This window comes from Blennius ocellaris (assembly GCF_963422515.1).
Source record: "Blennius ocellaris genome assembly, chromosome: 4".
NCBI lineage: Eukaryota > Metazoa > Chordata > Actinopteri > Blenniiformes > Blenniidae > Blennius > Blennius ocellaris.
In genome coordinates, this window is record NC_137653.1 from 20892733 (window position 1) to 20904315 (window position 11583).

Consider the following 11583-nt stretch of genomic DNA (forward strand, 5'->3'; position numbering starts at 1 on the left):
TGAAAACAATAAAGCGCTACTGTCCAACCCAAACCATCCTTTTGAATATGGATAGAGAATACATGTGGACCAGTGTCAGATCTTTCATTAATAGTGAAGGTAATCAGACGTGAACAGTAGGTTCATGCTGATGTTGTCATCCATCATACAAATTTAAATAAAATGTAAAACAGGTGCGTCTTCCCTCAGGGAACGACTACTTCCCTCCTTTAGGAGTGACTACTGAAATTACTATTCTCATAAAAGGTTTGTTTATCACAAACATCTTTATTCAATGACCAGTTTTATTGGGTTCATCAGAACATTGTGTTAAATCAGAGGATTTATTTAGTTCTACTTTTTTACTCTGTTATACCACATTAAACTGAACTCAGGTTTTGATGTGAGATGTCAGCGCAAACTATTGCTTGCACTTCATTTGCTTATTGTACCACAAACAAACAAACAAAAGCAAAATTACGAACAGTGTAACTAAATGAGTAACAACAAGGGAACATTTATTTTAGGAAGTAGCTGTACACATTCACACAAATGCAACAATGGACACCAATGAATATTTTTCCTTTCTTCTTCATATCATTGTGATTTTGCATCATATTTCAAATGTTCTTTAAATTGTCAATTTTTCTCCATAACCTATGGATGTAAATAAGCACCATCATCATCATCATCATCATCATCATCATCATCATCATCATCATCATCATCATCATTGTCATCATCATCATCATCACCATCATCATCATCATTATTATTATTATTATTATTATTATTATTATTATTATTATTATTATTATTATTATTATTATTATTATTATTATTCACCACCATCATACAGTTGATATAGTTCCTGGTTTTCTTGCACAATTACATTGACCATAGTTTGTTGTGACCATTTTGCTGATGGTGAAGTGGTGGAATCAGCACCATGGACAGAGACATACAGCTTTTTATTTGCTGTACATATTCATTTTTGTGGATTTCTTTTTTTGTTGTGAGTTATATTTGGACTAATAGTTTGGTTAATGCATATCTGAAGATACACATTAGTTTGTGCTAGTGTGTTAGTGCTGAGCCGATGTGTTTTCTAGTGATTAATGTTGTTGTGCTGGTGGTGCAGTTCACCTTTTGCTCTTCGTCTTATGATCTCTTCCTCTCTGTTACCTGCTGTGTTTATGCCACCCAACCCCACCCCCAGCCTCCATCGTGGCCCAGAAGTGGTGGTGCCAGATGCAGCCGTGTATGGATGGAGAGGAGTGTAAGGTCCTGCCTGACCTCACGGGCTGGTCCTGCAGCACTGGCAACAAAGTCAAAACCACTAAGGTGAGAGATACCATCACTGTTGGCACTTCTTGGCTCACAATCTTTTGTAAACAGAACTTATCTTAAATTCAATGTGTTTTGTATTTCCTATAAACAATGTTTGCTCATTGAGTGCCTGGTGGATATTAAAGATGATGACAATTGCTATTATTCACACTGAGCATGTCTTTGTATGAAATCAGACATCTCTGAAGGGCTTACCAAAGAAATTAAAGATAATCTTGTAAACAAAGGTTGTTTGGATTCAGATTTAATCACCAATTTCAGACATCAATAAAAATTACAAAGAGAATTGAGAGCTAATCAACAAACAAACCCAGAGGGGAGACATTTTTTTTAATTTCAAGTTTTTTTGTGTGTGTAAAGCAGCTATAAATAATCTCTTTAGGGGAGGTTTGGGGGAAACACAAGACCTTTGTGTACACTGTCACCCACAACAACCCCTGTGTGGTGCCATGTAAGCTGATGCTATTCATATAACATAAATTGATTTAAATGAGGGTCCTTCATGGCCCTTTGTGAACTGTTGTAGTGTGAAAGTTAATTTGCACGACAGACAACCAGTGTGTGTGTGTGTGTGTGTGTGTGTGTGTGTGTGTGTGTGTGTGTGTGTGTGTGTGTGTGTGTGTGTGTGTGTGTGTGTGTGTGTGCCAGAGTGCATGCCGTGGGAAGCAGCAGGTGCGGTTTATTTACAGGTGAAATATAAAAAGAGAAACAGTTGGAAGAGAAAGCGGCACAGGCGCCGTAAGAATAATTGCTCAAGAGATGGCATAACAGCACAACATCTGTCGCATTCATTAGAATGCATTATGGCTGGAGCCTTCCACTGAGGCTTTACAATTAAGAGTCATAATTAAATTGGTGAGTAGGGTAGACTGAGCAACAGAGGCACTGCTGGGCTCAGTCACAGGCAGTGGAATTAATGACCCTGGGCCTAACACCAACTCTGGGACTGATAGGTGCAATTATCCACATTCTGGTGCATGTTGCCGTCTCCCCTCCCTCTGCCTATTTTCTGTCCCTCCCACCCCGGCTGACTAGGTGATCAGATGACTGCATCGCTGGACATTAATTGTACATTTGCAAAGTGCTTTGGGACTGGGGAGCAGTTACTTGGAGACTTGGTGGCAGATGTCATTGAAGATGGTTGCAATGAGACAATGATTCCCTGGCAACCGCTTACACAGCTCTGCTCTCTTACTTTATCTGTGTCTCTCTCCTTTATACCAGGCCTCTTATTCTATCCATGACCTCCTTTCACCACCTCAGCATGTTATTCACCATCATGATCTGTGTCTGTCCATCTTCCTTTCACTCCCACACAGCGTAGGCATGCTGCAGAAAGACACATAGATTGCCTGAGCACTGTTTAACAAGGAGAAGCAAACACACGGCAACATAAAATCCATGTCTTTATATGTCCCATTTCATGCATTCGATTTCAAGGCTCAAATATATGCAGCACTGAAACAGGAAAGGGGAGATTTTTATGGATAAGGTTGTCTGTTTAATGTAAATGTACACAGAACACAGGTTTAATGGGAAGCAAAGTAATTATGTTTTCTCTTATGGACCTTCAACTTACTCCCAGGTGTAAACAAACCATTACAGCTCCATGACAAAGTCGAGACTTTGTCTGTCACTGCAATCAGCAAAGCGGCTCCACTGCAAAACCTCTATTTTTCTTCCAATGATGGAGACAGAGTCAGAAATAAAAAGGAAACTGTGTGATTTTAAATATCGTCCTCTGACCTCTCCTCGTCTACTTCCAAATAGAAGTATTCATCCAGCGAGTTTGAGGTGATGCACCGTGTCACTTCATGTAATTGCACATCTCCGTGCCGCTGAATTCTCGGCTCTTATGTTGTGGTATTGTTTTCTTTTTTCAGGTCACCCGATAGCAAGAGAGCCACTGAGTCACGAGGAAACCCGAAACTGTCCGTATGGAAAGGATGGATGACGCACACGTATTTACTGTACGATGGGGAAAAAAGATCACGGAAAGGACTGTTGTCAGGATATCCATCACGAAACAATGGGATAAAATGTTCTCATCACAAACTATGTACACCTCGGCACATGGAGCCACACATACAGCATATACGCTGTGCTGGTTGTTGAGACCAATGGACTGCGATCAGGGTACGTCCGGACAATAACAGGGCTCTTATTTTCAAATAATGGAGAAAAAAAAAGACAAAACGGTTACAGACACTGATTAAGCATTGCAAAGTATATATACAGACAAAGCATTCGTGGAAGAGTGTGAGACATGAACTAAAAACTGTGTTGGTGGATAAGGTTCAAGACTGTTGTCAAACTTTAACTGGAAAACAGTGGCGATAGTTTGGTAAGAATGAAACGGATAGCAGCTCATAACTAGCAAATAGCAAATTAGCATCAAATTGCTCTTGTGGGTCAAGTCACTACCATGAAGACTGTTTGCGGGAGTCATTTTGCAGTTCCTAATTGGGGAATTGCAGTAGGATCATAACAACATATTAAAAATTCATGTAAGATATTTGCACTAGTTGAAACCATTGGGGAATGTTTTGTTTTTCTCGATATTTCCCATGTTTTGCTGTGGATGTCACATGAAACTGAAGGTGAGCATTTTGTAAAATGTCAAACACTTGAAGTAGATAAATATGTATGTCACAGCCCTCCAATTCTGAGTAGTTATTGGTTAAAAATGGCTCAGACTACAGAGCACTACTTTACATACAGCGTGGTACAATATGAACTAGCAACGTGTGATTCATCTGTCTTATTTTTGCCCAGAAACATTTCCCAAGCTCAGCCTTTACAGTTATATATCTTTGATCTATTATCTTAAGTCTGTGACATCTCTTATGTTAACTGTTAAAAGGAGGCCCATAAATGTTAAAACAAGGAGGATCGGTTGTCTGGATGTTTTTTTTTTTCACTATATTTGTGAACTCTCTCTCTCTCTCTCTCTCTCTCTCTCTCTCTCTCTCTCTCTCACACTCTCAAATTATTCAGATTCTTAATTTTTAAAAAGCTCCATTAAAAACAAATCATTATATGAATGTCTTAGCTACTTTGAGTGGATGTAAGTTTTTGTCTTCAACTTCTCCCTCAACATCAACGCAACAATGCCTGAATAATTGTCACAGATAATAGCAGTTTTTTTTTCCAAAAGGGTGCAGCTGAGCACCCCGGACAGCCATCATACATCTATCCATTATCCATGCTCTCTCTCCCTCTCTTTTTCTGAACCTTCAGTCCCCCTCTTGTGCCTCTTTCTCTCTCTCAGCCCAACTTTTCTGCCTTATTGCCTGTCATATCAAATATGGCACAGTTTTTACACAATCTATCCCAAAACCCTGCATCTTAATTTTTCTCACACCAACAGAACTTTGTTGCGCTTTTATGCCACCCGAGTCTAATTCCCCCCGTTGGACACACACACACACACACACACACACACACACACACACACACACACACACACACACACACACACACACACACACACACACACACACACACACACACACACATACACACACACACACGCACGCACACACACACACGCGCATCCAAATGTGGGCCTTTTCTGAGCTTTTCAAGTCTGCCTCTCTGATATGTGAATATGTCGGGTCAGTGTGCCCAGGGGTTAGGCTGCTGGGGGCTGGTCCTCTGCGAATGAGAGCCTCTGCTCCTCAGACATGCTGCTTTGTGAGCTATGATAAATCTGCAGGAGCTCAGCCGCTGACTCGCCGGGCTCCGACGCTGAGCTCTGAGCCAGAGGGAGCTTGGGGACAGCAGGGCTACCAGTGGCAGGCAGCTCCACTCTCTCATTACTGAGAGGCCTGGATAGCACTCGGCTTCTCTCGGGACCACTGACACGGAATATTTTTAGGCTTATGGTGCAGCGCTGCAGTTAGGCCAGTCACACCACAATGCTCACTTGCCATGAGCAGGGACAACAGTCCATTTAAAGTGGAAGTATATTCTGCAGAGGCAAACCCACTCACAGGGGCTTGCCTTTTTGAACTTATTCTGGTCTCCCACCTTCTCACATCCACAAACTGATGTGGCCCTTTGCAATAAGCAGAGAAAGGGGTACATGTTAATTACAGATAGCATGAGGGAAAAAAAAGTCTCTGGAGCTGTGCAATATCAAACTATGAAAGATCTGTTTCTTTTCTTGATCCCCCGTCTCTCTTTTCTCCTTCCCTGGAGAGTTGATGCTCTGTTGATGACCATGGCACCTTGCTCCCTCCATCCAACTTGGCTCTCACGGTTGAATCAATATTTGAGGACTATTTGCGCTGCGCTGCTCCCTGGTGGCTGGGGTTTGATGCTGCAGCTCCACCCTTCAGGTTCCAGCCCAATCAGAAAGACAGAGAAACCTGCCAGACACTTTGTCCCAACAGCACCAGTATTTAACAAGAGTGCACCGGACATACATTTCACACTGGTGTGCTGGCCAGAGGACAAAGAAAACACATTCCTTTACCTTTGCCAATTTATACAAAGCAAGTTGACTGAGCTCACTAAGAGGACTCATGGTATCTTGAAAGAAGTTGTACCATTCTCACCTTTAATGAGATGTCATGAAACATGCGAATTGATCCGATGTCAGTGAATATACATTTTCACTTCTTTTTCTACTACAATGTTGTTAATAGGCAGCTTCAAAACCAATGAAAGCCATCTGCAGTATCTGTTGTGTGAGCTATGCTCACAAACCACATTATCCATTGTGTGCAATAATAATTTCTTCAACTGGAAGGGTCTACGGCGGTAGTGCTTCAGTGGGGGTCTAACCTCAAACACCTCATTGTGAATGGCTTCTTTCATCTCTACGGGTTAGCAACTGGTAGGATCCAGAGGGCAAGATCCACAGAAGCAAACAAGCTGCATGGAAGAAAACGACTGCAGAATATCATACTAATGAGAGGCAAGTTGAGTGAGAATGTAAAACAGACGACTGATGAGCCTTCCAGCAGAAAGAAAAACAGATAAAGAAGTATAGCTATAGGCTTTGAGAGACTGGGACTGTGTGAAGAGCGCTTTAAATATGTCTCTGTTTATACACAAAGCCTGGGTGGTTCCCATGGGGACACTTGTATTATCAATCCAAACGCTTCCAATAGTCCATCATCATACTCATTGGCAATTCACACAATCAGTATCTGGAGAGGGAGAAATAAAGGGTTGAAACACCGTTGTCTTGGCATATGCATCATCTTTTGTCAAGTCCAATTTGTATTAGCCCGCAGCCATATCCAGGAAATATGGGTGCAGGATTCATGTTCAGCGAGAATGGTAATCTTCAGATGAAGTGAGTCTGTCAGAGGCAGAGAGACGTTTGACAACGCAAGTCAGCTCCAGGAGAGGAGAGGTTTTGCAGAGAAAGCAGGCCCCGACTCCTGCTGTCTGAAACTGACACTGATTAAATATAAGTCAGAGGCAGATTAGCTGATGAAGACCGTCTGATTGGTGGTATCAGCACCAGATGGGAGTTGCTGGTCTCGTCACTGTCATTACAGAGGATACAAATCAACTCACACCCAAATGTCTCCTTTAAGAGATCAAATCGTTTCTCAGATGTACACACAAAAGCTCTTAGAAATATATTATTCATTGACATCTAATCATATTCAGCCCCTTTATCATCGCTTGGCTCACTTGAGAACACAATGCAGCAAGTGCCCTTCATTTAGCATTACGGAGCAGTATATCGGTATAGTGCAACATGGTCACGTGCTGTCATTGGCTTCCACAGCTGGTTAGCTGTCAGGTGATAGCGTGGGGATTAATTGCATTAGCTCTGGTCTCTTAGCCTGCATAGAATACGTGAGAAAAACATCTATACACACCCCATTAAAATTCAATGAAACCAAGCAAAAATGAAGAAGAAAAACTCCAGACAAACAATCAAAAGTGTCTTTAATATTCATTTTGCAGCAGGCCTGCGACGGACCGATATTGACGGTGGAGTGAACTGGAGGATTCATTAACATCTTCTCCCTCTCTGCTTCCTCTCGCTGAGCCGTCCCTTGCTGCGTCGTCAAACTCACTTATCTCTCCGAAGCAATTAGCCACTGGAGGCTCCATTGACCTGAGCCTTTGTTAGACTAACGGGTTACATTAGCATGGCCATGGCCTGGCAGTCTTGGCAATGCATGTGCCGTTGCCAATGTGAGCGGCACTGATAAAGATGGGGCCTGCGGTGTGCACGTGCATTGTGCATGTGTGTGTGTTTGAGAGGCTCTATTCATAATATTAACATATTAACTGGCCACAACCATTGTCCCAAATTTATCTAACAGTTATATGCTATTTGTATGTGTGTGTGCTGCCTAAGCATTTGCATGAGGAAGGTGTGAATAACTCAACCACCACATTACTGAATTTATATCTGCAAGCACAATTCATTTTTGTTGCTTTGTGCTACGAGACACCAAATATTCAATAGTGCCATATATGGTACCTCTGATAATATACACTCAGATATCAGGCACTGGCAAAACACATTGTTATAAACAGTGTCTCCAGTGTATTATGTGGCATAAGAGGCATACATATGACATATCTAATTTTCTCAACTGAACCTCAAATATTAAATAATTATATATTTAAGAATGTAATGCAAATATGTAGTGCCAGCTAAGTATGCAACCATAGAAAACACAACGTTGCACATGCCCAGTGGCACTAACTTGGTTATCAGTGTATGGCAACATAGCTATTTAAAGCCCATTTGTAATTTCTAGAATGATGTTGCTGTCAAAGTGTATGACTGTCAACCATATGGCGAGCTGACATGTGACCGCACAACAGAACATCGAGTTCACGTTAAGATGATGCATTAATATAAATTTAGCTCTCAGATACACAGTGTGCATTAATGATATGTCGAGAAATAGCCGACAAGCAAGGATTGCAGCGTTCACACAGAAAACAAAAGCTAAATATGCATGCATTATTCATAATTAATTATCCAAACGGTCCGCTCCCTCCTTATTTACCAAATTAATGGTTTATTTTGCTGAGAATCATCTACTGTCTAGTGTGCTGGGTGGAGACACGGTGTCCTCATAAATTTCCCTGGCAGGTGAGGAATGGAGAGAGTGATGAGACAGAACAAGGGAGGATCAAACACAGAGAAACCATTAGTTCCACCAATTCTGTGGCCCTCACATTTTTTTCTACAGCTTTGGAAACATTGCATGCAGGCAAGTTCAAGTTCTATCTTGCTGCACCGCTAGTAACATAATAAAAAGTCAAACTCCTGTGCCATCTGCTGGCGGTTCAGTTTCCAGGGTTGTACGTTTACCTTCATCTTTATGCAAAGCAGAAGTGTAACTGTGGTTTTGTGTCAATATATCAGGGATGCAAAACAACCCAACTCAACTGGATCCAGGAGTGAGCTTGATCTTTTTTAGACCATGCTCAAGACAATACTTCCCTAATTATATTTCAGTACCTGTTTTCAGCCTTCACCAACTGCCGCGAGTTCAGGTGAATTTCATTTTCTAACCGTATTTTGACCCCTGCAGAAACCACTGCTGTGGAAGGGGGCAGTTACAAGTAAAGCAGGAGGAGCAGTAGTAAATAAAAATTGTAGTAAAATAACTTTGGTGGATTTAATAAAAATGAAGAGATATGGAAACTGCTCATTTAATCTGGTTTTCGAGATGTTTAACAAACAGGCTGGGTGTGGCTCTGAGAATGTACAAGGCCGTTCTCCTGAATTAAACCAAATTTAGCTACTGCTCATGCCCAGAACCTCCACAAGCCCTGAGGGCCACAGGTTCACAGTGATCCACAGTTTTACTAATTTCATCAACTGCAAGCTTGTTTTGAAATTTTCCTCCTTTGACTGCAGTTTTCTGTTTTCCAGCCTTGATCCCGGAGTCTCACTTTCCTTTAGATACCTACTTGTTCCAACAGATTGTATTCAAATGACTGAGTTGTTATTAAGCCCTGTAGAAGCCTGTTGACACAGTAATTAATTTAAAAGAGGAGGAGGAAGATCTCTTATTCCTTGTACACACGAGAACAATGCTTTTGTTGACAAAAAGAAATACAAATCCTCCAATAAACACAACTTTATTAAGCTATTCAATTTTATCTTCTTCACAGGATTCCCGTATACCGCAGACACTGTGTGGTAGTACTTCGAGATACAGACTTCAACAAAACACAAGAAAACAAGTTTATATTGGTCATTGATGGTATTTCTTGTGCATGCTTGATGAAGGAAATATGAGTATTTGTGTTGAAATCAGACAAATTCTCAAATGTCCCATTGACAGGCTGAAAGAGGACAGTTTTAACATTCTACTTTTGATGTAGTTTTATTTTTAGGCCAGTCTCAGCAGAACAATCTCGGGGCCCCTTCACACTTAAATATGGAGAGAAACACATGCAGTCGACATGTGAATGCAAAAGCCACAGTGGAAAAGAGAAACTCCCTTTTTATCGGGTGATGACCTCCAACAGAACCAGGCTGAGGGGTGGAGGTATTCTGATGTACTAGAAGAGGTTAGGTGATAATGAAATAAAAACAAACAAGTTCACATAAGACAGCAAACTAAAACACGCATTGCAGACATGATTGGGGTTCGAACAGACATGAACTTCCAACACCACAACCAGAGATCCCTGAGAAGGAAAACACAGAGGAGAAAACGTACTACAAGAGAGGGGTACAAAGAAATTATGAAATGATGCTACAATGATAAATGTACAGATGGTAAACAGAGAAGTCAAATTCAATGTGTTGATAAATGTCTGCCAGCGATACAAATTTAAAGCAGATCACCTCAGAAAACAAACCAGGGGCATCTTCAATCCTTTAAAGTTATTCTTAAAAGAATTAACCATAATTCCTGAGATAATCTAGATATGTAAGATATACAAGATAGTATTTTTGTGTGGCTGAGAGCCACAATGTGAATAGAAATGCCTGTTTGTGTGGACAATGTGTGATAGATCTCCAAGACAATGCGCTGTGAAAACAATGCTTCAAATTTACATAGCAGTATAGCAGTTTGTGCTTTGTTGCTTGCATTGGAAACTTTTCTATGACTAACAATGCCATTAAGTGAACTTTTGTTGACATGCACAAGCCTCAGGCTTGAGAGGGGGTGAAACGTTGCGTAGTGTTGCGAAAGCATGTATTGAGAAATTATGCTCATGCTTATTGTGTCCACCAGCCGTCCTGCCGCTGTGGAAACATATTTAGACAGATATTTTCAGAGGCCCCTGAGCATGGCTTCACATCTGCCGGGATTCACAGCCAGATGCTGTGCCCTCAGCCAGACCCCAGCCCAGACGACAAGCTCCACGGGCAGTGACTGGCATCCCTCACTACACGCGGCCCTGTTCACCCCCAAAGCTGGGGGCTTTCCGCCTCTGCGACTGCCTGCGTGCCAGCCTGACAGATGCCCCGTCAGCACAGATGTGAGTGCCGTGGAAGCGGTGGAGGGGAGGGGATGGCAGAATAGAGCTAAATCACTGTGTAATCAACGTGTGTGGTTGGGAGGTGATGGGGGCTCAGCGGGCAGGCAAACATTTACAATTGGCCAGGCAGTCCTTGTAAACAGGAGTGGTTGTACAAAAGAGGCAGGTTGAATAATTGATAGGATGTAAGAGGATCTGGCTTTGGGGGATTTTGGAGCATTGATTCTGGCTGAGAGGGAGCAAGCAGGGGAGAAAGTGAAAGGCTTTCCTGGTGCCAACCTTTATAAATGCTTCTCCACTTCCCTCAGCCCTTACCTCGCCCAGCCCTGGTGAATCAAACCCTGCCAGGTAGAGTTATTACTGCCTGCTTATTTCTTTTTGCAAAGCTTCTCTGTGTGGCAAAGAACATTGTGCCAATACCAACAACATCATAGACAAGAAGAAATAAAACAGCAGATGGCTTCAAAAAGCAAGAGTGGATGAAAGAAAGGAAAGAATGAATTTATAGAATAAGAAATATGCTGTTTGAAACACAAAAGAAACAGAGAGGAGCAAGAGACAAGGGCAAACAGGAAGGAGATGAAGAGATGAAGGCGGAGCGAAGGAGTGAGGAAAAGAGCTACACTGTCAGTGCAAAACATTTCATTGCCTCCCTCTGGCGCAAAATGTCAGAACACAACTGATTTAAGTGTGGGAGATTTCTCCCCCATTCACCTGGATGAAAGTCATTATTAATCCGCTCTCACGCGCATCAAAACATACAAACATGCACGGCTTGCTGTGGTAATGCTTTCATCTCACCAGCTGCAGGGCTCA

At 41.9% G+C, this 11583-nt stretch overlaps 1 protein-coding gene across 1 annotated transcript in view; it reads left to right on the forward strand.

Moving 5' to 3' along the window:
- tafa4b (TAFA chemokine like family member 4b) overlaps nt 1–10771 on the forward strand; it is a gene marked incomplete at both ends in the record, with an annotated part of 36689 nt that extends 25918 nt beyond the window's left edge. Inside the window, 2 exon segments of the mRNA XM_080494410.1 lie at nt 1199–1323; nt 10604–10771. Of these exon segments, the coding sequence (XP_080350536.1) occupies nt 1199–1323; nt 10604–10771 (293 nt within the window).
- Between the last annotated feature and the right edge of the window lie 812 nt (nt 10772–11583).